Below are 26,567 nucleotides of genomic sequence, written 5' to 3' on the forward strand. Positions count from 1 at the left end.
AAAAGTGAAAAGGTCTGAAGACTTTCCGAATGCTGCTGTGCGCCAGATACTCAAGTCTACACCAGCTACAAGGTGGCGTAGACTTCAACTATAACTTATGCCACTTTCTGGCAAAGCTATAGTAAATCCGGCGGGCTGCGCTTTTCTGAAGTTCTGAGAAGCTTCAAAAGTCGCAAATTATGGTGCACATATGGCATATGCCATAATTTGTGACTTTTTAAGCCACACTAGTTTCATAAAGACATTGATAAATGTCTCTCCATGTGTTTTTGTAACATCCCAATAAGTTCATTGAGAACATGGATGGAAATATGACTGTGGACCACATAAGGAAATGAAGACACAAAAGAATATGAAGTTTTAATCACAACCTCTTAAAATAGTTTTCTGGGATTACTATGGTGTTTAACAAATAGGATCATGTAGCTGCTTACCTCATGTTCATCTTCCCTTAGCTTTTTTCCTACAGTTTGGACTCTCATGACCAGTTTTCACCATGTAAACAGAGCACCTCTGTGCACAGGTTCCATGTATATGTAGCACTTCCTGTTGCTGTATCCAACCAAACCCACGATGCACTTCTCCTTTCTCTGCCACACCTCCAGCTCCTCCCCTAATAATTACTGATGCAGCAATACCAACCATTTCAGTCATAATAAATCAATTTGGGAAAAAGTGTGTTGTTTTTATATATTTTTAAGCATCTTATTTAACTTATTTTTCCATCACACTGGAGGATTTGATCATGTGATTACTTCATCACTCATATAATATGGCAGCATTACTTTTGTATTGCATGGCCTATTAGATGGACAAAGACAGTAGACTTTGGGGGCTTTTATTAGACCCACAGTTGCCCTGACAACCCATGATCATGTCACTAAAAGAGGACCTGTCACCACTCCTGAAATGCCTGTTTTAATAGCTCCATGCATTCCCCATGTAATAACAATTCTGGAGCATCTATTCCTATGGCTCTGTGTTGTGCTATTCCTTTATTATTTCTAGTAGAAGTTATGGATGAATTGCCAGCAGTCTGCAGTAAGGGTACAGAGGGATGGTAACCAGTTGGAGGTGTGTACCTGCACAGACTCATTCTATCCAATCAGTGCTGCCACTTTCAGACTGTGCAGAGACCCCCCCCCCCCCACTTGTTACTACCCCTCTGTACATAGGCGGTTGTAATTGCAATGTGCCACCCCACAAGAGAGGTGGCGTGCGGGTTAACCGTGAAGAGACTATTAGCAGGGGTGCTGGGAGTCAGACCACCGCCGATCTGATCTTGATGATCTATAGGACAGATCATCAATATTATGCCACTGCACAAACCCTTTAAAGTCTTTAAGTCTTTTAAGACTTTAAGTAATGGCAATACTCATAAGAAAACCTTGTGCTTCTATAGGAAATCAAAATTATGCAGAAGTACAATATGGACGCATAGCTCTATAATACGGACGTATGCACCTGCCCTTAAAGGGTTTCTACCACTTCAGTTTGACCAAATTAGCTTTCAGACACTAGCGATCTGCTAGTGTCTGATCTCCATAACCATGCAATTCTTAGACCTTTGTGTGGAGCCGTTTCATTAAAAAACGAACTTTTATTCCTATGCAAATGAGCCTCTAGGTGCTATGGGGGCGTCTTTTCGGCACCTAGAGGCTCTGTCTACTCACACTGTATGCCCGCCCATCTCGTCTTGAATGCCTGCCTCCATCACAGGTATCGGACGAATTCACGCGCCTGCGCCGTTCACTTCTGTCTTCGGCACAGGCGCAGTGAGTGAAGGCCGCTCTCCTGATGCCGGCTTCCTCACTGTGACGTAGTCGGCGCAGGCGCAGTGAGGAATCCGGCACCAGGAGCGTATCATTTACTCACTGTGCCTGTGCCGAAGACAGAAGTGAACGGCGCAGGCGCGTGAATTCGTCCGATGGCTGTGATGGAGGCAGGCATTCAAGACAAGATGGGCGGGCATACAGTGTGAGTAGCAGAGCCTCTAGGTGCCGAAAAGACGCCCCCATAGCACCTAGAGGCTCATTTGCATAGGAATAAAAGTTAGTTTTTTAATGAAACTGCTCCACACAAAGCTCTAAGAATTGCATGGTTATGGAGATCAGACACTAGCAGATCGCTAGTGTCTGAAAGCTAATTTGGTCAAACTGAAGTGGTAGAAACCATTTAAAGAAACATTTTACTGATGGTTCTTATGGACGGGGGGAAATATAAAAAAAATAAAAATAAGATAATTCGATATAAGAACTGTGTAATTGATGTATATGAGCTCATTTTCTCCAAGCCTATCTTTATCACGGCTTTTGTTTGTTGCGGGTTGAAAGCCGCCCACGTTATTTACTGGGCAATAGAGCGCTGTCTGTCTGCATTTGCAGTTACACGCATTCCAGGACATAGAACAGATTGCTGCGTACAGACTCAAACAAACAGATGCGTTGTCCTCAACGAATGAATCCAAGCCAAAGCATATTTAATTGACAGCACTTCCCACTTCTCTCGCTGAATGCTTTTAGCAGCCCCTGTGAATAATTGACTTCAATGTGAAGAACAACACAGTATAATTTATTTGATGGTCCTCAAAGTGACATTTATCTCTTAAAAGGAACCCGCAGCCTCCTCATCTGCCATTATTTTTATAGCCACCGTCTACATAAAAGAAATATATCTATGGTGTGAATCCCAGCTAAACTACAATTTAAAGGGGTTTTCCCTTTTTTATCTGTGCTACCTTTCTATTTGTACTGAGAGGGAGTTTAGCATTTGCCCAACAGCTATCTTCCCAACCCCTCCACCCCATACATATTTGGCTAGGCCAAACATTGTCCATAGGGAGAGGAAAACAAAGGCCCCTTTACACGTACTAACTAGGCAATTATCAGGAACAGACCGAGGCAATTATCAGGAACAAACCGATCAGTTCCAAAAATTGCTTGATTATGAGAGGTGAGAGCAACATTTACGTGCAGCAATCGTCTCTACTATTGTTTCTGGGAAGCAGAGTGCTGTTTGCACAGAAGTATCTGCTGCCCAGAAACAGTGATTTTGGTGACCACACCAACAATGCTTTTACCCAATGAATGATTGTTTGCTGGTTCATCTAGTGATAGGCGGTACCTTTACAGAGGGCCATTATTGGAAAGGAGCGCTCCTAGGAACGCTCGTTCCCAATAAATTCCTGAATTGTTGGCCTGTGTATATGGGCCTTAAGGTGCTATCAGACACCTCTTGACAACTTTAACATGCCTGACCCTTCTTTCCCTCTCAACTTCTGCCATTGCGGTATAGTTCATTAGATCGTTCTCCATGATGACAGAAATGAGCAGGTTTGGCGGATTTTCATCTAACGTGTATGACTACCTCCAGGGCAGATCTTGTGAAGCAAACTGAAAAAAAATAAAGCTTTACAAATAGAAGGACAAAAGAAAAAAAGACGTCCACAATTTGTAAGAGCATTAGTTTATTTTCTAATTTTTCATGTGTTACTTGAGAAACAATTTACTTATATACAAAAATTGGAATGTTGAATAAACGCAGATCAATAAAACATTACACGGCGGCTGACAAGAAGATCCCATGAAAATAAAAGAGCACAGCAATACCTCACCATGAAAGCTGGGCTGAATTTCTTTGCTTTATTGCTAAGTTTTGCAAGTCCATAGAAGGCCTTAAATGTATGTACAGATTTCTTTAAAACACGAGTCCGAAATAAAAACTAAAAACACACGGGCACACACACAAAAAAAAAAAAAAAAGAACAGGCTATTTACACAATAAATAGTGGGCGATCTGCAGGTGGCCTGAATCGGTGTGATGCGCGTCTCATGTAAATATAGTATATTTCAGTGTGTTCATCTCTGCATAGTTGGGGTTCATATAAACCAGTCAAGTGCCTGAACAGCACAATATATTTTATACAAGGCTGCAGTTCTTCTCGACATACACAGACAGCCCGAGCTGTGCATTGTAGGACACCTCTTACTCCTTTACAACGGATTGGATTTGAAAACACACGTGGGAATCTAAAGGGTTAAAAACGTTAAATCTAAGGTGCGTGAATCCTTCTAGTACCTGGAACAAAATGTATGCTAATTCATATGAAAAAGCCATATACAGCAGTTTTTGAAATGTTATCCTCCAGACGACCAAAAGAAATAATAAAAAAAAAAAAATCAAGAGGTTAATAAATATCAAAGATGGGCTTTGGGGAGCCCACCCGACCTAAAATGTGTTGCCCACCTCTCCAGTATATCTGAATGGAATATAAAACATCACTAATATAGCAAACACTGCATTCCAGACATAGTAATTCAAATGCTGCTGCAACAGTGAACCGTATGGTTAGTTCAGGAACATGTCGAGAATTTATTGCCACCAGGCATCTCCTCCATTTGTATGCATAGGTCATTTGGATTCGCAACCACACCCTTAAATTGCTATGAATTGTGCTCTCACACGGAGACGTAAAAGGAGACAAGAAAACGTCCTCAAAATTCATTTTGATGTCAATTCATGTACTATTAATAAAAATAAAACGTAAGAAATCATCGGGGGATTCTCTCCTCCAGGTGAAATATTGTCATGTGGGAGAAATTAAATAAAAACATGTTCCCGTCTTTAGACAACTGCTTAAAAAGATGAAATCCTGAAGATCCAGGTTCCCGTTTGCTCATATCTATACACTATATCCTATACATTATAACAAAATACAGCAAATTTCTGCAGTTATATTCCAAAATAGTCACTTCCTATGTAAAGATTCCAGAAAGTAAAGAATATAAAGAGCTGTTAAAGGGTTTCTTCCAGAATATTACATTCTCTATTACCACTGCAGAAATAATGCAAATGGCAGAACAATAAAGTTACGTAGAAAAACAAGAGCAACCAGAAAGTGAAGGAGTCAGGACTCATTTGTGCGGATATATTACAGCTCTCTACAACCTCTGAGTCGCGGGGAGCTGAGATATAGCAACCACAGACTTGGGCGTAACTAAAGCCCCAATGCAAAAGATGTATCAGGTCCCCAACTACGACATAATTTATTGCACTGGTCTTCTCATAAGGGCAAAAGGGGACTTTCAGGCTCCAGTTGTCACTGCAAGCTTTGCACCTTTTATGGTTCCATCTCTACCCATAGAAGTGTATGGGGCCTGTGCATCCATACAAGTTTTTATTTTTTTCTGCTAGGCACATATAAATCTAACAGGAAAAAGGGTGGCATGCTCTATCAGATGCATACTTGGCCTCCTCATATGGACCTGAGGGAACCACTGAATCTATTCAGGTTGCCGCTACAACCTTTGCACCCATTATAGTTTATTACTGCCCATACTAGTGTATGGGGCCTTCCTGTGCATCCATATTATTTTTTTATTTTTTTTCTGCTAGTCACGTGCGAATCTAACAGTAAAAACGGTGGCATGCTCTATCAGATACAAGCTTGGCCTCCTCCTATGGACCTGAGGGAACTACTGGGTCCACTCAAGTTGCCACTACAACCTTTAGTTTTTTTTTTCTGTCAGACACACATGAATCCTATAAAAGAAATGATCAAGCTTTGGATGCTTCTTTTATGGAGATTTTGTACTCTGGAAGTATTGCTGCATGATGGAGACACCACATGGAAGCACATGGAGTGCCAATGGAGCCATAAGGACTATGTGAGCTGACATACAGGCTCTGTGCCCACAGTTCTGCCATCTACAAGGTGATTACAACCAGTGAACCAAATGCTCTCATGTTTCCAGTGGTTAAAAAAACTAAAATAAGTGATCTGAGTGATCTCCATTGACTTTTTTACTTCATGGCTAGTCTTTTTTTTTTTACGTAAGTGGCCCTCAATGTTAAACTCATGTTTCGCATGTATCCAAATGGAGAGCATCGGTCACTGCTGGGGAGTAAGAATGGATTATATGCTTGTGTGCAGAGGTTGATCAGGGCCCTCTGGGGTTGTTACTACCCCATAAATAAGATATATATCACTTATCCCTGGTCTTTAATATAGATACATGTTATGAAGCGCTGCAGCCTCTGCCCATTTACACCAGACCCATGAAAGAAAAGATATATCTAGACATGAACAATGTTCCTCTGTGAATAAAATCATAAGAAATTGGAAATATTTACAAGGCTAAGGAACAAAGGCAGCTCGTGGTAAATGACTAAACAGTATATCGTTAGAAACCCTTTAATGACTCTACACATGTAATTCACATTTCAGTATTCCCTGCAAAAAGAGCCCTTTAGTCTCTGACTTTACAGACCGACGACGGGTCCACGGGACCCTTCAAGACTGTAGTTGCTTTCAAGAATGCTTCATTATTCTGCTGCATTTCCATGCACTTGCTTTGGTTACCTAGCACCAAACACTACGACATTTAGCAAGGCAAGAGGCCATTCTGTCCCATGTAGAGTGAGAGGAGATGCAGGGGTAACGTCACCGTCTACTACGGCAGTCGGAGCGGTGTCCTGTTGTTCATCTGTGGAAACAGGTTTCTGTCCCCAAAAAAGAACTTACAAATGAACCTGGCGCACCAGGCACAAAGCCTATTCGGGACAGTCTGGGATACTCAGAAAACAAAAAGTGAAGTTAATTTGAAAAACTTTGGAAATCTGTGTGTAAAAACAAGAATTAGGCACTATGATTAGATGCTAATCCAGGCCAACCCACCGCTTTGTCTACTACGACCCAGGCTAAGCTAAGCCAGGGTAGCATCTTTTATATTGCATATGAACAGATGTCAAATAAATTTCAAAAAAAGTTTAAAAATTTCTCCATAAATTTATCATTACAGTTTAAAAAAAATTACACATGAAAATAAAAAAAAATTATAAAAAAAATAATCTAAAAACATATCAAAAAGCTACGGATCACTGATATCACGATTATTAAAAAAGTATGCTATTCGTGCCTTTAAGAAAAATAAAATAAAAAAAAAGTTGCTTTCGGCATTTAGACCCCCATAATAAAAGAAAAGAGCACTTATTTCCTGCATGTTCAATGAAATCATATAGGACAGGTGGCTCCATTACCTGGCTAACCATATGCGACACTTTGCTTTACCATTTTTTGCTATACCATTTACACATAGCAAAGCCAACGTCAACACATCAACCTGCCCGACTCCACACGAGTGGTTTTTGATTCAGAAAAATATAATAAAAATTAAAAAACACAAAGTTGTGATACCAGGTGTGAAGAGAGAAAGGCGTACACACAGAAGAGACAGCTCTGCCACTCACCTGCTCATCGCTACAGTTGAGGCTCTTTTTTTTTTTTCTATCGTAAAGTTTTTAGTAATACATGTTATCCAAAAATAAACCTACATTCTGTACAAAAACAGCACAGGTTGGTTCTTGTAAGTGAGACTTAGCAAACGTTCAAACACCCAGACGGCAAGGCATTTGAACCCGGCTGTTTTATCTGCAGTGGTTTACAATCCCCGACAATTCATCTCTGTAGAAATCGTTTTATCAAAATCCAAGTGCATGTTTTTTTTTCTCTCTCTATGTGGCTTTAAGATATATACATAGAAAAATAGTTTTGATACTAATTAGTCTCTTGACTCATTGCTGGCTTTCCATTCATTTTTGAGTTCCTTTACACGGCTCCGTCCCGCATAACAATCAGCTCGACTGCGTTCTGAAACTTCTTGAGCAGCAACACCGCTTGTCCATGGTCAATGTTCAGAAAATTGTATCCATTGGCCTGCAGAAAGAAAGAAGTTAGTTGTATAGCGCACTGAACCAACACAGATTTCCAGTATTCCAGGCTTATAAGGCCAACCACTGGACCCAACAAGGACAACCAGGCACATATGTGTAGAGTGTACAGATGAATCAATGATAAAGGGTCTTTCCTTGGACAGGTCTTTCTTCTCTTTTGAGGAGCGTCTTTAGGGCTCCTTTTTGGATTTTGTGCATGGAATCCACACTTATATTCATTCCGTGCAATTTCTAAAGTGCATGAAGAAGGGACATGTCCCTCTTGGTACAGTGGAAACCACACAAGGATTAGCACAACTGAATGGGGCTAAAGCCACTGGTGGATCAGCAGCATGTACGGTGGAAACTGCAGCACAAACCCGAGGGTCAGCCTTGGTTTCCGCAGCTGATTTCTAGGGTGAAAAAAATTGCCCTGGGAATATACCTTTTAATGGCGTTGTCCGAGTGCAATAAAAACTTGGGTAGCCCTTGTAAATGTGATAAAATAGCAAAAAAAAAAGAAGCCATATTCGCCCCATTTGCTCCTGTCCTCTCTGCTGCTGATGCTCTTCCTGGCTGCTGCTGTGACATTCCATGCACACAGGTAACCATGCAGCCAACAACTGACCTCAGCATTAAACGGGACATCACTGCTGAGGCCAGAGATTCACTGCAGGCTTGTGTGCATGGAACCTCACTGCTGCAACCAGCACCAAGCAGCAGAGAGGACCGGAGTGCAACTGAACTTGGACAACTTCTTTAACCAGCTACCCCGTGACATAGGTGTTGAAATACAGGTGTGCTTAGGATGTATGGACTCTTAGGAGAATCCAGCCCTAGATCCCATGTCCATCACCCCAACATCTGGACATTACTGAATCAATTCTAAGTGAATTGGATTCAACCAGAATTTAGTTTAATGTTCGAGGTGATGCCGAATCTGAATTTTTGGTGATTTGATTCAGGTGATTTTTGGTGAAAAAGAGAGAGAGATAGAGTGAGAAATGAGAGAGGAAAAAAAATATGATTTTTTTTAAAAGAGAAACAAGAAGACTGAGTGTCATACACAAATTTTCAAGCTAATTGTAGCACTTTCGATTCCAAATAGAACCCAATTCAAATTATGACCAAATCTCTCAACACTTACCCTAAACCTTAAACACACTAGAGACCACACACAACTCTTAAAAAAAGCCCACAAAAATGCAGCCCTTTCCTAAATGCTACTTTTCTCCACCACCCAGGAGCCTAATGATATACACCTTCTTAATATACTGAACAGTCAAGTCTATAAAGAACATGTAAAGACTTCTCTAGTTTCGAGAAAGGAAATGCACTTGGATAACAGCAGTTTTCCAACAGGACAAACATGAGCTTCCCCATTCAAGTAAATAGCGCTGAGCTGCAATACCAGACACAACCCAAAGACGAGTGCGGCTCCGTTTCTGGGAAATAGCGGCACACACATTCTTCTAATCCTGGACAATCTTTTAAATGCAGCGGAGTGTAAAAGCATGTGGCTGAAAACATTACATACTTTTAGAATTTGCTCTGTTGCATGCCTACGGTTCCCTATGCCATGTCAATCTACCCATAGCTGTATATGTTATATGTATATACAGTATATCGATAATATGGATGGTTCGTACTTGCCTATTGCTTGCCGCTAGCCAGAAGATAAGGTGCAGGAAGTAGGGGAGAGTATGAATGTTAATGGATGGATGGCAGAGGTGAGTTATTAGTCGCGAGGAGGACAGTAGGACAAGTGATGAGCACCACATTTAGGACTAGCTGGTCTTTACCTGTATAATTTTGTCCCCGGGCTGCAATAATTTGGATGCTGGTCCTTCAGGCTGTACTCTTGTCACAAATATGCCCTGGATAAATAGAGATGGTTATTTCCTTTATCATAATCTATTGGTAAAATCTTGTAGTGAACATTGGATAAAAAACAACTGCGCTGTGTGTACCCCTCTTATTTAGTCCCATATATAAAATGGAAGGCTAAGGGCTCATAGACCTTCATATCATGCACATACATGTAATACCTCAGTGTGCCTCAGATTTCATACCAGATATGCTCACTCAGGCACAATTATCATTTATCTATTCTACCCTAGATACATTGCTTTTAGGGGAAAAATATTTCAGTTAAGTTGTGCCATACAAAGACGCTATATGACTGCACCACCACAGAGAGTGCCTAAGGGTCACATAGTGCTAAAAGGAACCTGTGCCCTGCCACACAGGATTAGTCCAGGCTCCTCCGCCTAAGGTCAGTTTCACATGGGCGTTAGGTCCAGGAAACACGCTCCGTGTAATGGCTGCATTTCCCAGACCGAACTCACAGCATCATAAAAGCTTATGATGCTGTGAGTTCCTGCCGGACTGCGGGTCTAACCTACTGTACTTGAAGCATTATGCGAGTATAGTACAGTAGACGCGCAGCCAGGCCGAGTTGAAGTATTCTGTCTGGGAAATACAGCCCTGACATGGAACATGTTTCCTAGACCCAACAAGCTCATGTGAATCTGGCCTAAGGGCTTGCCCACTGGTACAGGTGATAATATAATTACTATTATGTGTCAAGCTACAGAATGGTACTGATGGTAAGATGAACTACTTACATCATCACCAGGTCTGAAGGGGTTTCCTCTACCACCAACACCTCCTGATATACTAAAACCGAGCTCAGGATCCTTCATCAGCCGTACCCTGACCTGGAATTAGAACAGAGAGCCACATCAGTAACTCGGGTCAACAATAGAAACATGATGATTTATATACCCCTTCTATGAATGCACTGTATATACAGAGAACACCAATAAGGTGCCTATTTATACAAAAAATTGTGGTGCCTATAGAAATGTTAAGAGCATACAGGTGCAACCAGCACAAAAGAGGTGTTGTGGTCTTAGATGAGGGAAATCACTCAATCCCAAGTACCATACATAGCCAAAGTAGAAGACATCCCACAGCACCACCTGAAGCCTCCGAATTTGTTCTACCATAAAAATCACTTATAATGGTTTTAGCTCTGCTTTTTTGCACCATTTAGAAGTCCAATAATATGATGAGATTAATGCTTATTCTCGTGACGAATGTTCACTGATGGTCTAGAAGGTGGTACTTAGAAGGACAGAAAAGGTGGTGGTGCACAGGTATTTCTTATACCTCATTAGTTATTTGGCTGTTTAAGAAGAAAACGAGAGGTCTTAACTTGACGTTTACATTGGAAAGCAGGCTTACCACAGCTGGCTGGGGATGGTGAGGAAGTAGCTGGCTGTAGTTGCTCTGTGACCTCGATGGCTGGCTCATCTGGCCATTGCTCAACAGCATCTGGAAGTTAATTACACAAAATGGATTAGAGACGCCCGTGAATGTTTCTCCCGGCCAGGCTTTGTTTAGCCAGCTGCAGTGGTGACGTCAAATGACTGCTGCAGCCAATCACTGGTATAGCGGTGCACAAAAGAGACCAGTGACTGGCTGTAGCAGTCATGTTTTGCCAACATGATGTCACCGCTATAGCCGGTTAAATAGAGCCTGGCTGGGAGAACCGGAGAGGGGGTGCTGGATCTGTCAGATAAGTACTCATCAGTTCTCGAGGGTTGTCCATTTCCTCTTTAACCCAGACAAACCCCTTTAATTTGCTCTTGGAGCTTCCTAGTAAAATGTGCCCTGGGCAGTTGCCCAGTTTGCCACCCTACACCATCTATCTTCAGACAAAGTATGCAGATTATAGAATACACGCCAGAAAGTCAGACCTACCTTCTTTCCACTATCAGAAGCGCTATCCTTGTGGACCAGTGTTGCATAGTTTTGCTGCCCAGGTCCAAACACATCATCTTGTGCAGGTTCACCAGTGCTCCCAGCTGTCGGGTGCTATCAATAAGTGGTAGAACAAAGAGTTAGATTCTAATACTGCACCCAAACCACGTGCAATGCTGTATTACTGCCCCTGCTTGTGGCATAGCAAAGCAAAAGACACAGTCATTGAATATTTAAACCCGATTAGCAGGAAGACGTGAAGTGAACATCTAGAAATTAATGTTATTACATTCAAGCCATTAACAGGATTCATTACAGCTCAGAGCGGGAAATCAAGGTATTCTCATTAGAAAAAGCCAAAGTCAGCATTATAACGATCTGATTAGTTCTAGCGCGGCGGGTATAATGGACAGGATCAGGATGTGGACTTCTGAGCCAGGTCTACTCTGTGTGTACTGAATGCCATTAATAGGGCAATTAAGAATCTCTCCCTTCCTCCCAAAATCCTATGCCGTCATCTTCTGTGGAAATACTATATTCTGTTATTTTAAATAATTTTGTCTCAAACTTCTAACAGATGTTGCATCATGGCTACTAATGGCAACCATCATGGCACCCATTGCTGGGAATAACATAGAAATCTGGCCATACATTATAGATTAATGCCCCTCTGAGTTCTGTTCTGTAGGACTTGCTGACCATCTAATGTGTATGGGAGCATGCCAACTCTCCCCAATGGCAGATGTTGGGGGGGAAAGGATTGGTCAGTTGGATTTCAACATGCCCAATCTTTTTGTTCCCAGGTAGATAAGCACCCACCAGAGGCGATAAAAGCTTACTCCCCTCTCCCCAAACCCAGTGTATGTCCAACACTCACCTAATACGTAGTCAGCATTACACTTCTTACGCGGCAGAAAGGCTTCTCTGCTCATACGAGATCATGCTATTGGGTCTTTCGATTCTAATAGACACGGCCTCTCTTTAGTAAAGTGGAAGAGGCTGAAGAACATTAATACCCCTTCAGCCTCAGCAGCCGAACCCCACAGATACTTATCACATGTGCAGGAGGGTTTTTCAGGAATACATGTTGATGGCCTATCTTTGAGATAAGCATTTAAGGCTAGGCTCACGTCACCGTTTTGTTTCCCATTCTTCTGATCCGTCAGAAGAACAGAAAAAAAATAACGTGTATCTGACGGAACTGACAAAAAAATGGATGCTCAAAAGGATCGTTTTTTTCACTGTCTTTCTGAAAGATCAGAAGAACAAAAAATAAAAAGGTGATATGAACCCGACCTAACAGGGATTTTTCAGGAGTTCAGTATTGATGGCCTATCCTCAGGATATATCATCAATATTTGATCTGTGGGGATCGGACTGCCTGCATTCCTGACAATCAGCCATTTGAAGAGGCCATGGAGCCCCAAGCACAGAGCCTCTTCCTAGACCAGCGACATCCCGTTCATCGGTCACATGGCCTATTTGCAGCCCAGTCCCATTCACATGAATGGGCCTGGGCTGCAATTCCAAGCTCAGCCACTGTACGGCGCTGTGCTTGGTATGCTTTGAGGAGGCTGCAGCCGAAGAACCACAGCCTCTTTAAACAGATGAGCGCCATCAATACTGAACTCCCAAAATACCTTTAAAATGTGTGCTTGGTGAGGGTCCGATCCCCACTGTTCAACAGAATTAAGGGGATAAGGCACTCGCTGAAGCGACATGATCCCTTTAATGATTTTTCCAGGCAAAAAGGCAGATTCATACACGTGGCTGTGCTTAGTACTGCCCATTCACATGCACAGGGCTGAGCTCCAGCAGCAGGCGCAGCTACTTGTACGGAGGCTCCTCTATGTTTGGAACCAAAATGAAGAGGCCATCAACTCAAGATGTGTTCCTTGAAAACTCTTCTAAAAAGAAGGGGGAATTCTATTTCAGAATAATGGCCGTACAATCCAATATATTATCCTGCATTATAATACAGCTTGAATATACATGAAGAACTTGGTTGGCATGGAGTGTTTTCCATCTGCACTGTGGGGTCTTTCTTCTTTGTATGGGGGGATAGTTTTACATTGAAGGAATGCCCAACTGTGAAAGTCATGGTGAAACCTTCACAGTCTACCGCTATAGAGAATCTAATGGTGTGAGGAGGGAGCAGTAGTAATCATTAAAACAGAACTTTTAATGTATAAAAGCAAAAAAAAAAAAAGGCATATAATAACACCCTTAAATAAAAAAAAAACATTATAAGACCGAGAACGCCAAAACCGTGTATACCATCTTGTGCATATATATGTTAGCCAACAAATTGAAAAGAGGCCGGTAAGAAAGTAGATGAACCTTACCAATCCTGTAGTTCTGCCTGATGTGAGCGCAGCTCAGGATGGAGTGCAGCAAGCGACAAATCTCTCCTGGCGCTCCTTTTCAAAATGCTTTGCTTTTGATGTCACATACGACTTCAACACGTGATGGTGGGGGCAGGGACCTATTCTGTTCCTGGTAGTCCCTAATCAAGCTGTTAGACCCTGATGACCTCCTAATACAGAGTCATCGCCCTTAAAAAAGAGCGGCCCCGTCTGGAGAAAAATAGGACAATAAGTACTGAGTATCTTCATATGGGCAAAAAGGTATATCCATGTTCCCCTATATAGAAACCAGCAATGCACTTACTTCTAGCAGGGAGTGTAGGTAATCCCAGAAGAAGTCCTTGGAGGGGATGCAGGATCGCAATCCCACTTATGTGTCATAAATTAGGACATGCATGTGATAATGGTCGTTAGGTAGGTGGGTCACTACCTGGTTTTAAAGGGAACCTGTCACTGGGATTTTGTGAATAGAGCTAAAGGCTACTTTCACACTAGCGTTGTTTAAAGAGGACCTTTCACTACAGCATAAACTAAAAACTAACTAGATCAGTGGGCAGAGCGGCGCCCAGGGGTCCCCCTGCACTTGCTAGTATGCCTGGGCGCCGCTCCGTTTGCCCGGTATAGGCTCCGGTGTCTGCGCTCCCTTGGACTGATTTTTTGTAGGAGGCGTGTCCCTTGCTGCACTGCTGGCCAATCGCAGCGCACAGCTCATAGCCAGGCTATGAGCTGTGCGCTGCGATTGGCCAGCACTGCAGCAAGGGACACGCCTCCTACAAGAAATCAGTCAGAGGGAGCGCAGACACCGGAGCGGCGCCCAGGCATACTAGTAAGTGCAGGGGGACCCCTGGGCGCCGCTCTGCCCACTGATCTAGTTAACAAATTAACCTAGTTATGCAAATTAACCTGGGCGCCGCTCAGGTTAATTTGCATATGTATCAAATCAGGTTTTTTTCCACACTAAAAGCACACAGAGCTATGGGGACTGGGTATTGCGAATGTGCTAGCAGCCATCTAGCAACCCATGTCCTCAGCTCTATACCCAAAATCCCGGTGACAGGTTACCTTTAAGCGTCCCTGGTTAATACTTGGCGTCTCTAGCAGCGATGAACCGTGCATCTCGCTAGCTTTAAACAGACAGACCCCCCCCCCCCCTATCAGGTTGCGTCATGACGTTGACGCGTCACAAAAAATATTCGCATAATAATGAGGGAGGTCAAAGGGTGTGTGAACAGGAGTGGTCACGTTACAAAGGGCCACTCCTACTGAGTAATTGAAGAGCGAGAGGGGTGGTACTCTGATGTAAACGCATTCCAGTTGTCAAATTACAGGCGCTAGGGGCAGATAATAGACATTAGGAGGCTGGTCCTCTCGCCGATTGCTCACCACAAGACGTGGTAAATATGTAGAGATAGAAAAATAAAGTAGTGTCTCAAATAAAACACCCAAAATCAAGTTGTTCCTTGAGGCCCCGCGGGCTAGAGGTGTCCAATTTAAAAATCCACCAACTTTCCCTTTGTAGTATATGTTTGTCCCAATCGCCACCGCGAGGTGAATTATAGACGCGTTCTATTCCCTTGAATTTGGTGGAGGTTGTTCTCCCCTCGTGGACAGCATGGACATGTCTGGCAATTAGGGACTCATTATTGTGGACATCATTGACATGTTCCCCACTACGCGTAGGGAACTACATCGCCGTATTGGGAACATGTCAATGATGTCCGCAATAATAAGTCCCTAATTGCCAGACATGTCCATGCTGTCCACGAGGGGAGAACAACCTCCACCAAATTCAAGGGAATAGAACGCGTCTATAAATCACCTCGCGGTGGCGATTGGGACAAACGTATACTACAAAGGGAAAGTTGGTGGATTTTTAAATTATGATTATGCATCGACGTCATGACTCAACCTGATAGGGGGAGGGTCTGTCTGATTAAAACTAGCGAGATGCGCGGTTCATCGCTGCTAGAGACGCCAAGTATTAACCAGGGACACTCAAAACCAGGTAGCGTCCCACCTACCTAACGAGCTTTATCACATGCATGTCCTAAATTATTACACATAAGTGGGATTGTGATCCTGCATCCCCTCCAAGGACTTCTTCTGGGATTACCTACACTCCTTGCTAGAAGTAAGTCCATTGCTGGTTTCTGTATAGAGGAACATGGATAAACCTTTTTGCCCATATGAAGATACCCAGTACTTTTTGTCCTATTTTCTCCTGTTATATGTTTGTATTTCAGGAGACATTAGCCCCGTGTCCCCTGATGATTCTGGGACTAGCAACAATTAGATGAAACGCGTTGGGTCACATTATAATTTTTTTTTTGCACTTTTCTGTTTTCTTTGCACTTTATATTGGTCATTGATTTTCTTTGGGTGCACCTTTCTGGTTCTATCCTAAATACCACCCTCTAAGAATACATATTGTACTACAGCGTGAGGGCTGCCCAGGGCCTTGAGATCAGGGCAAGGTTCCGGACGGGGGCGCTCTTTTCAGGGCGATGACTCTGTATTAGGAAGTCATTAGGGTCTAACAGCTTGATTAGGGACTACTAGGAACAGAATAGGTCCCTGCCCCCACCATCACGTGTTGAAGTCGTATGTGACATCAAAAGCAAAGCATCTTGAAAAGGAGCGCCAGGAGAGATTTGTCGCTTGCTGCGCTCCATCTTGAGCTGCGCTCACATCAGGCAGAACTACAGGATTGGTAAGGTCCATCTATTTTCTTATCGGCCTCTTTTCAATTTGTTGGCTAACACATATATGCACAAGATGGTATACACGGTTTTGGCGTTCTCTGCCTTATAATGGGGTTTTTGATTTAAGGGCGTTATTATATGCCCTTTTTTTTAGCTTTTATACATTAAAAGTTATGTTTTAATGGATAGTTTTACAGCCTATACTGTTTCCTATGTTATTACGTAAGGTGTACTGTGACTATGACTTTAGTATACTACAGCTATGTTATCCAATTAGTTATGGTTTTTATCTAGTTTTAACTGTTGGCTTTAGATGAATTGAAATAATAAAAGGTATTTGCAGTAACTGATGGTCCTTTGATGTGCTATGACTAGGTGTTTGACATGAGTAATTTGCACGGATACTAGCCTATACCAGAACATCTACAAGCCTGGTAGAAGTTTTGAAGGATTTGCTTCTCCTGCCATCAATGCCCCGATACGATTATAACATTTCCACATGCAGGCATGTTAGCAGCTGGAAGCGGCGGACTACTTGCACTCGTGCAGAAGACAAGGACAGATCCAATACAGGAGAAAATGGCGACATGACATTTCTGAGCACAGAGACACAGGATTAGGCCTCATGCACACGACCGTTGTTTCATTCCGTGTCCGTTGTCCCGTTTTTCGTGACTTTCAATGGGTCCGTTTAAAACTCTGCTAATGCACCATTTGTCATCCGCGTCCGTGATCCGTGGTTCCAGTCCGTAAAAAAAATATATAACCTGTCCTATTTTTTTCACCGAAAACGGTTTGCGGACCCATTTAAGTCAATGGGACCGTGAAAAAACGCAGAGGCACACAAGATTGTCGTCCGCATCCGTTTTTTTCCTTTCATTTGCATGGCAAACTTGACTTAGACTTTTTTTTACTTTCCTTCGTGTCTGGTGATCCTCCAAAAATAAAGGAAGACACACGGAAACAAAAACGGATCACAGAACAACGTAACCCCATTTTGCAGAACGGAACACAACAACGGTCGTGTGCATGAGGCCTTAGTAGGATTTACTTGTGACACCGCTGAGAACTGAAGACAGAGGACTGATAAATCCATGCATTCACCCTGCAGCGCTGCCACAGAAGTGATCCCTGGGGGTTGTCCAAACAAAGGGGGAAGGGTATCATTAGACCTATAATGCACCCCAAAAAAAATGCCTGGGCCCCACTTATTGGCAATGCCGGTGCCGGGGAGCAGGGTAAGTATAACCAGTATGAGGGGCCCAGGCATTTTGGGGGGCATTATAGGTCTCAGATAATCCCTTTAAAGGGCATGTTATAGTGTAGGGAGAAGAAGTAGGGGAAATGCCAAATCATGGTCTGTTGTAGAGTGGAAGCAGGTGCAAGGAAATGACACTTCTGTGCCAGTAATGTCTGTTTTGTACATTTGCACAATGTAGTAATCGGGGTCCAACACTTCATGGATAATTCGGGGTAGATTATATATTGTCCAATTGGCTAATTTCAAATGTTCATTACATTACATAAATATTCAGTATATTGCATTGGCAAATCACTGATTATTTACCCTTTATAATAAAGCTAACATAGACATAAGATTGCTAGTGACAGATCCTGAGATTTCTATTATTTTATGTGGGGGACGGGGGGGCAATAGCATTTTTTGTGGGTGCTCTCTGCCACTGATTGGCACGTGTTCTTGAGTGGTTCAATCAAACAGGCTGGTGTCTGCCTGTGTAACTATAACTCCCAGCATTTGAACCCTAATTAAAGGGTATCTGTCAGAAGATTTGTACCTATGACACTGGCTGCTGAAGGCATCTGTGTTGGTCCCATGTCCATATGTGCCCGCATTGCTGAGAAAAAAGAAGTTTTAATATATGCAAATGAGCCTCTAGGAGCAACGGGGGCGTTGCCGTTACACCTAGAGGCTCTGGTCTCGCTGCAACTGCCACACCCTCTGCACTCTTACAGGGCCAGGCAGTGAAAATGTCATCATGTCTGTCCCTGTCAATCATAGTGCAGAGGGCTTGGCAGTTGCAGAGAGGGCAAAGTGCCTAGGTGTGACGGTGACGTCCCCGTTGCTCCTAGAGGCTCATTTGCATATATTAAAACTTCATTGCACATATGAACATGGGACCAAAACAGATGCCTTCAGCTGCCAAGCGCACATGTAACATGTCAGCCAGTGTCATAGGCACAGATCTGCTGACAGCCAAAGAATGCCCACACACCAGGGCACAAATACTTTTCACGGAGACCCTCTTTTTGCAGTCCAGACGGTGGGATAGTTGTGCAAAAACTGGACAGTATTTCTTGGCGGGACCGGAGAAGATCTGGTAAACACAGCTTGATGCAAACTTAAAGGGGTTGTCCCTGGACATCCCCCCATTTTCCCCCAGGCAGCCCCTCTGATATGAGCATCAGAGCATTTCAGGAATCGTGCGGGGCAAAGGCTTTTTTAGGGGATCCAGTGACGTACCTGGTTCTCCATGGGGAAAGCTAGGTGGAGGGTTCTGCCCAGCAGTGAGCCCAGTCACCTTACCAGCACTAATGAGCAGGCCTGTAAAACGGCTAGGGAACACTAAAGCCCGCCCATCGGTGCCGACGATGTGACCGCCTCGGCGTGTCAAAAACATAAACAAACAGCCCTTGCCCTGCACAATCTAGCGCAGGGCAAGGAAGAGCATCGGCGCATGCTCCAATGCTAATATCAGGGGGGCGAAAATGGGGGTATGTCCGCGTTCAGCTCTGAACCCAGACAAGCCCTTTAACTTCCGTGCTCAGAACATCGTTAATGTTAGTTCCTTATTACACTTTAGCAGAATGTTTTATTGCGTTTCGCATTAACTGGACATATACACAGCCATTTTAGTTTTCAGCGGACGACCCTATTGATTCACGGCAACTTTCAATAATCATATGCAAAACTCCACCCAGCATGCTGGTATTGTATAATGACTATCATCCTAAGACAGCTAGTGGAAGTACTCACACGAAGTACGTGAACACCAGAACCTCTTCTGTCAGCTACACTCATGGCAACACTGCCCTGGCTGCCATGCAGATCTCTAGAGCTGCCATACAGAGACCCGCTAGCTGCGGTATAAGTGGAATTAAAGGACCGTGACAGCATGCTCTGAATAGAGAAGGACAGATGTAACATCACAGATTAGTAAAGCATGCATATATACAACTCAATGGGTTATTCAGACACGCACCCGCCACATGTACTCACATTTCATGCACACACTGTACAGACAGAGAGGCGTGCAGCTGTGGGAGGTGTACCATGAACCCGAGAGGTGCACATGCAGACAGATACCCATAACCTTTATTACATGGGGACTGTATGAAAATGGGCGTGATCTGAAGCATCCAGGACATACATGTCCATACGACAGGTACAATCCACTATCTTTAGTGTAAAACCGGTACAGTAGAGGATGCCAAACTTAAAGGAAATGTTCAAATTGTAATCTTATCTTACCATACCGCTGAGCAACTTGACTTAAAGGGGTTGTCTCTCTCACTTTAGCAAATGGTGCTTATCATGTAGACAAAGTTATTGCAAGGCACTTGCTAATGTATTGTGATTGTCTATATTGCTTCCGTTGCCAGTCACCAGGGAGGCCAGCGCTTAATCCTATAGTGTGCAAGCACAGCCACCGCTGCAGTGCAGATATGAGGTGGCTGCCATGGTATCGGCCAAGGTATCTGCCTATGCGCACTCCCACGGTATCGGCTAGCAGGGGGGCCTGGGCTTTTTCCTATCGTGTGCAATCTCGACCACCGCTGCTGGATTGCAGCAGTGGTCGTAACTCCTGTAAACAAGCAGTGTATAATGTGATGGAAAAATGAATCAAGCCAGGAAAGGAAGCAATATGGACAATCACAATACATCAGTAAGTGCCTTGTATTAACTTTTTCTACATGATAAATGCCACTTGCTGAAGTGAGATGACTAGAGATGAGTGGATTTTTAAAATGTTCGATTTGGCTGATTCGCAGAATTTTACAAAAAAAAGTGCATTTTTTTTTTTAAAGTAGCGGGTGCAATGACAGGGATCGGCGATAGCGCCGCCCCCGTCATTGTACCCCTCAGATGCTGTGTTCATACATGATCGCGGCATCCGAGTGTAAAAACTGTGTAAAATTAACATAAAAAAATTATATCAAACTTACCTCCTCCATTTGCTCGCAACTGGCCGGCCGCCGCCATCTTGCTTGAAGATCTGGTGCGAGATTACGTCATCACGCCGGCCGGCGTGGTGACAGCATATGTCAACACACACAGAATTTCGGCAGAGATCTTCAATCAAGCTGGCAGCCCGTAGCGAGCAAATGGAGGAGGAAAGTATGATTTTTTATTTAATTTTTTTACACTATTTCAGGTTAAATCGATTCACTGACACGAAGCACGAGGAAATTCAGCTTCATGGCAAATCGAATTTATCCTGAAATTCGGATCGAATTCCACTTCATGGGATTTAATTCGCTCATCTCTAGAGATAACCCCTTTAACTTGCTCTGGTCATGTAGTCCAGAGCTGTAATCAGAATTCTGCTGTCTTCTACTGGACTGACAGAACTAAAACCCTGCACTGCTTTCTGGGACATTTAGGTCATGCTCACATGTGTTGGATCTACCCATGTCAAATCCGATCTGAATATACAAGAGTATCCATGACCGGTTTCTGCCGCAGAGCAGAGACTGCTTTGCCGGAATAACCACATGAGGATTAGCCCCATTCAATGGAGCTAATCTGTGTTTGTTTCCTTGCGAAATCCACAAGAGGAATGAATATGCTTATTCTTCTCACAGATTATTTCTTTCCACTGCGTGAGTGGATTTTTTCCGCTCCATGGTAATGGGGTGCAAAATGCCTCATTCACGTGCACTGGATACATCATGTTAGCAGATTTAATGAGGATTTTGGTGCAGAATCCATGCCGAAACCCTCAAATTCTGAACTTGTAAAGGACCCTAAAGAGAAGTTTGACTTGGAGTTTGGTGCAGATCCCGGATCACATCTGGGGACAACCTACCTCTAGTGCAAATGAATAGGGTTTCCACAACCCTGTTCGCATGCATTGGAAATGTTACTTATTCACTGCAGAAAACCTGAGGGTCTACCCGTCCAATCCTCATGCTACCCTGCAGCAGTGAAAACAGAAATCCGAGGGTTGGGGTATTTATTCTTTAGATTCCGTTATGGCGAGGTTTCTCAAGCTTCTTCTACTGAGGCTTTATTGGGTGAGGTTAGAAACTAGCAGAATTGTAAACTGGATTAAAACGGACCTAAAATATGATGCAGAACTAGCGTTAAAGTTTTCCGATATTGAGTTCCGTCACAGGGGCTCAATACCGGAAAAAAACGATGCAGTTTTATCCTCATGCATTCTGAATGGAAAGCAATCCGTTCAGGATGCATCAGGATGTCTTCAGTTCAGTCCCTCTTCCAGTATTTGGCCGGAGATAATACCGCAGCATGCTGCAGTATTTTCTCCGGCCAAAATTCCGGAACACTTGCCAGAATGCCAGATCGGTCATTCATTTTCATTGAAATTTATTCATGCCAAGTGTTCTGGAAAAAGAGATCTAGTTTCCTGGTCTGCGCATTCTTAGACCTTAAAAAATGCGGAAAAAAAATATACCGGATCCGTTTTTCCAGATGACACTGGAGAGACGGATCTGGTATTTTAATGCATTTGTCAGACGGATCCAGAAACAAAAGCTATCCGTTTGCATACAAATTTCCGGTTCCGGCAACGGAACTGCCTGCCGGAGACCTCTAACGTGTGAAAGTAGCCTAAGGCTATGTTCAGAGCTTCCGTCAAAGACTATCAATAAATTAGATCAGCATGCTGCATGTCCAGTAAAATGATGGACACCATGATGGAAACTCAACGGATTTCATATGAGTCAATGGGGACTGTCAGATGCCATCGGTGTCCATCATGTGACCGATCCGTTTTTTGCTTGGAATCACTTTCTCCTGTTACTATGACGGAATAGAAGAATGGACTGCTCAAGGGAGATGTGAACGAAGCCTCTGAAAAGTACTTCTAAAGTGTAAGAGTTTGGAGGTCATCAGTCTTAAAAGAGGTTTTCTGGGAGTAAAATATTGATGACCTATCTCCAGGATAGGTCATCAATATTTTATCGGTAGGGGTCCGCCTACCCACACCGCCACCAATATGCTGTTTGAAAGGCATACCAAGCACAGTGCCATACATGGTATAGTGGCGGTACCTGTTATTTCAGCCCAGACCCATTCACGGTCATGTACCCAATGAATGTGACATCACTGGCCCATGAAGCGGCTGCATCACTCACCTGCGCACCGCAGCTCTTCAAACAGCTGATTGGTGGGGGTGCAGGGAGTCGGGCCTCCACTAATCTGATATTGATGACCTATCCTGAGGATAGGACATCAATATTCTAGTCCCAGAAAACCTCTTTAATTTCTCTCCAAAACAAAAAGTTATATGACACCAAATAAAAAAATCACATTGGCTGCACTCATTTTGGATGCCTCCTATATACTATCAAGTCAGGGTCCCTTTTTTTCCCATTAATTTGCAATTACTGGGCTCGACTTCAACAAATCTGCATTCAGTCTGTAAGCCATTTCCACATTTCATTGCTGAATATGCCCCCAGTGTGTTATGGCAGAGCGGTTCTTTCAAATGCAGAGGAAGCATCATACAATCCAATACATTTGTCACTTACGAGTTTCTAGTCCAAGGTCTACTCATTTCTAATGCTGCAATAGTTGAAATGTGCATTTGATTCCTAACAGCTGCCACTAGGGGGCAGTAGTGCCTGATGAAACGTACATGTTACCAACCGCCTGCGGTTAGAGATATGATAATCGGAATTTCAAGCTCTAATGAAAGCCATTTTATTATATAAAAAGTTCTGAATTGCTCATTGCCCATTCATATACAGAACAGATGATGGAGCAGGCAAAGGAATGTACCAAACCACAGCCATTATATATAGAAAAGCCAGAGGTCAGCATGGAGTACAACCTGCCACAGCTGAACAACAAGAACCAGCATGCCTTGTAAGCTCAGGTGGTGGAAATCTGCCAAAACAGTAAATATGACTAAACGAGAGAGCTTGGGTAATAAAAAATACCCAACGTAATCTGCTGCAATTAATAGTACTCGGAGGAGACATTTTTGCTGCCACTCATCCCAGTGTTGTAGGTTCACACAGCATTAACTGCAGATTATTCTCTAGCGGATGCTTGGCTCTGCCTCTGGCAACAAACAGTTTTTGGCACGAGAACACACGCGAAAAATAATAAACCTGGGAATGAAACAAAGTCGACAATTACTAGTACAGGGCGTTGCAAAGCCAAGAAAGTTCTGCACTGGGAAACCACATGGTACCAGATAACGATGTGCTATGCCAGGATTAGCTAAGTGGAGAGGACCTGTGCCCACTCCACTCAGCTAAAAGTCCTGCATGAAGAGGGCACAGGCAGGAGCTCGCTCCACTAATACTGACATAGCACATTTGTACATGGTACCCATTTGATATGCCAGCGTTTAGCCAAGCTCGGGAGGCACAAGCAGGAGCCACCTAATGAAATGAAAAAAATAAAATGTGACTGTAGAATTACAACGTAACGATTAGGTCCCACAGTTACCTTCCTTGAAATTGAAATGTGAGCACATATCTTTGTGTACAGTGTTTTTCCATCAAGACAAGTAACCAACTGATTACTTTTTTCTAAATGGATTATGGATCTGGAATTTGATGCATAGCAGTCGGAACAGCATACATGGCACATACTATAAATCATTAGCTTTCTTACCTTTTCAAGTTTTTTTGATTCTATGTGCCGTAAGACCTGTTCCCTCCAATCATGAGGGACTTTACTCCTGCCTTGTGAGTCCAGTAAAGAATGTTCAGAGTTGACCCTAGCATTTGGCTTTTTGGAAGGACTAGTCCGAGAATAGTTAAAATCACTGACAGACATTGTTCTCTCAGGGATATCGTTAACAGAAGGACGTGCACTTTGGGGTCTTGGTACATTAGGGCCATCAATGCTGTATGTCCTCGCTGACATGGGTCTCTGTGGACCTGCCATCAGATGTGAAGGTCTTCCTATTGAATGTAATTCTCTGTATGTCATATAGTCCCCATCTGGTACGACAACCCTCCTGATAGTTCCTGGATCACCCATAACCATAGAGGCATTGGAGGAGACGCTACCTTGTCTTTGAAGTGTGTTACGACTAGCTCCTTGAAGGACTCGATCATTTGGGGACATGGCCCATGCTTCTACATGCCTTGGTCCCATTCTTTGAGGCACACTGTACGTGTTACTAGACCTCACATTATTATGATTAGAGAAATTCATGTTGGCAGGGTGTTTGGCATAGTTAGGGCTATCTATGCTATCTGACATATGGTAACGTGGAGGTGGAAAACCTCCTTGGTCCATAGAAGTGCCCTGTTTTTGAGGCCACAGATTATCCTTAGTTGAAGCACTACCACTACTACTATATTGAACATTATACTGAGGCACAGCGGGCATCTGAGATGCTGCAGGGGCTCTCATAGTGTAGGCCCCCTCAGGGTTGTGGTTGGAATCAAATTTGAAAACAGTTTTTTTCCCAGAAGATACCAGATCCGAAGAGGAAGACGAACTAGTGAAAACCTGCAATGGCTGATCATACAGAAGAGTGGCCGACTTGCTTCTAACAATATTTTGTCCTTCAGCACCAGCTGCTGCTGCAGATTTACCAATGTATGGCGGCTGCGGAGAGCCACTGTCACTGAGAATGTCATAGATCCTCAGTCCACCGGTCTCAATGTTAGTTATGCTGTGGGACTTCATAACAGAGCTCATTGAATCTCCGAGCTGGGGAGACAAATCGTCGGTACTTTTTGAAACACACATATCAAATGAAGGCACTGAATCCTCTGATGCGCTCCTCACTGGGTCACTCATATCTGGGGACATCTGTTCATCTTGGGAATGTCCATTGACTTTGTTCATTGCACATAAATCTGGGTACGTTTTTCTGTTCTCCAACACTTCAGGCTCCCGTTTCTCATTGTTATATGTATATCCCTTTCTGGATAGGACTTCTTGTGAGATAATTGAGCGCTCCAGGGTATCGGAGTACAGGCCATCATCACTTGTCAGGTTATTGTTTATGTTCATCTGGTTCAGATTTTGTGCCATCTCGCTGGTGCTGTTTATTCTTTTCTCTTGGACTAAATCCTCTTCACTGTTTGGTGATGGAATCTCGCTTATCCCTCTCTCATTGACAGTATTTAATTTGCTCCCATTGTGTAAAATATTGTTCAAGTTTTCATCTTCTTGTCTGAAAATACAAAAAAATAAAAATAAACAATGAGAGGACCAGAAGAAACCTAACAGCTGTGAACATGTGAAATGGAACATTTCATCCACAACCAAGGTTAAAGCCTCTGTCCAACTCAAACCTTACATATTTCTGGAAGGTTATTTTCCCAGCTTGATGTTTCAGACAATAAGCAGGTTGTCATATTAGTTGAAAATAATTTGGAAGCATGAATGACCTCACCCAATGACTGACCCATAATCCAAATAAGACTATCATGCCAGTGTAAGAGTCCACCTCAGCTGCTCCAACCACTATCCAACATTAAATGTTTCATGCTAGCTATAGTTCTTCTTCGCCTACTGACATGAAGACGGCTTTGCTCTCCATTATAGTAAAAGAAATCACTGAGTGAGAAGATCTATTTACTACCGGTCTCTGCTCTCGACTGCACTTCACTGAATACCATGTGCATGGATCATGATCATGTAGACCATTATTTAAGCAAAGGGTCTCCCCTCTATTAGCCACTCCATATTTACGAATTTGAACATCTACAGAAGAATCGTAGTTGGAAAACAGAGAAACTTAGGGAAGACTTTAAGCATGCAGTCGCATCTCTCCAAGCCCCATGTCTAATGGGAGGTAGGTAAATGGCTGCACAACGCCTAAGGTGTTAGGTTAGGTAC

General features: G+C 43.2%; 1 protein-coding gene across 3 annotated transcripts in view; it reads right to left on the reverse strand.

The window, feature by feature from the left end:
• Nucleotides 1–3,446: 3,446 nt before the first annotated feature.
• Nucleotides 3,447–26,567, reverse strand: part of ERBIN (erbb2 interacting protein) — a 209,115-nt gene continuing 185,994 nt past the window's right edge. For 2 of the 3 annotated variants that reach the window (XM_044276141.1, XM_044276139.1), the window contains 7 exons: nt 24,378–25,899; nt 19,542–19,685; nt 11,479–11,592; nt 10,960–11,049; nt 10,338–10,430; nt 9,513–9,587; nt 3,447–7,714 (listed from right to left, as the gene is read on the reverse strand). In XM_044276141.1, the coding sequence (XP_044132076.1) occupies nt 7,607–7,714; nt 9,513–9,587; nt 10,338–10,430; nt 10,960–11,049; nt 11,479–11,592; nt 19,542–19,685; nt 24,378–25,899 (2,146 nt within the window). In that variant the 3' untranslated portion in view covers nt 3,447–7,606. The remainder of the gene's footprint in view (nt 7,715–9,512; nt 9,588–10,337; nt 10,431–10,959; nt 11,050–11,478; nt 11,593–19,541; nt 19,686–24,377; nt 25,900–26,567) is intronic. The other variant, XM_044276140.1, reaches the window with a different exon arrangement.

This window comes from Bufo gargarizans, chromosome 1 (assembly GCF_014858855.1).
Source record: "Bufo gargarizans isolate SCDJY-AF-19 chromosome 1, ASM1485885v1, whole genome shotgun sequence".
NCBI classification, from domain to species: domain Eukaryota; kingdom Metazoa; phylum Chordata; class Amphibia; order Anura; family Bufonidae; genus Bufo; species Bufo gargarizans.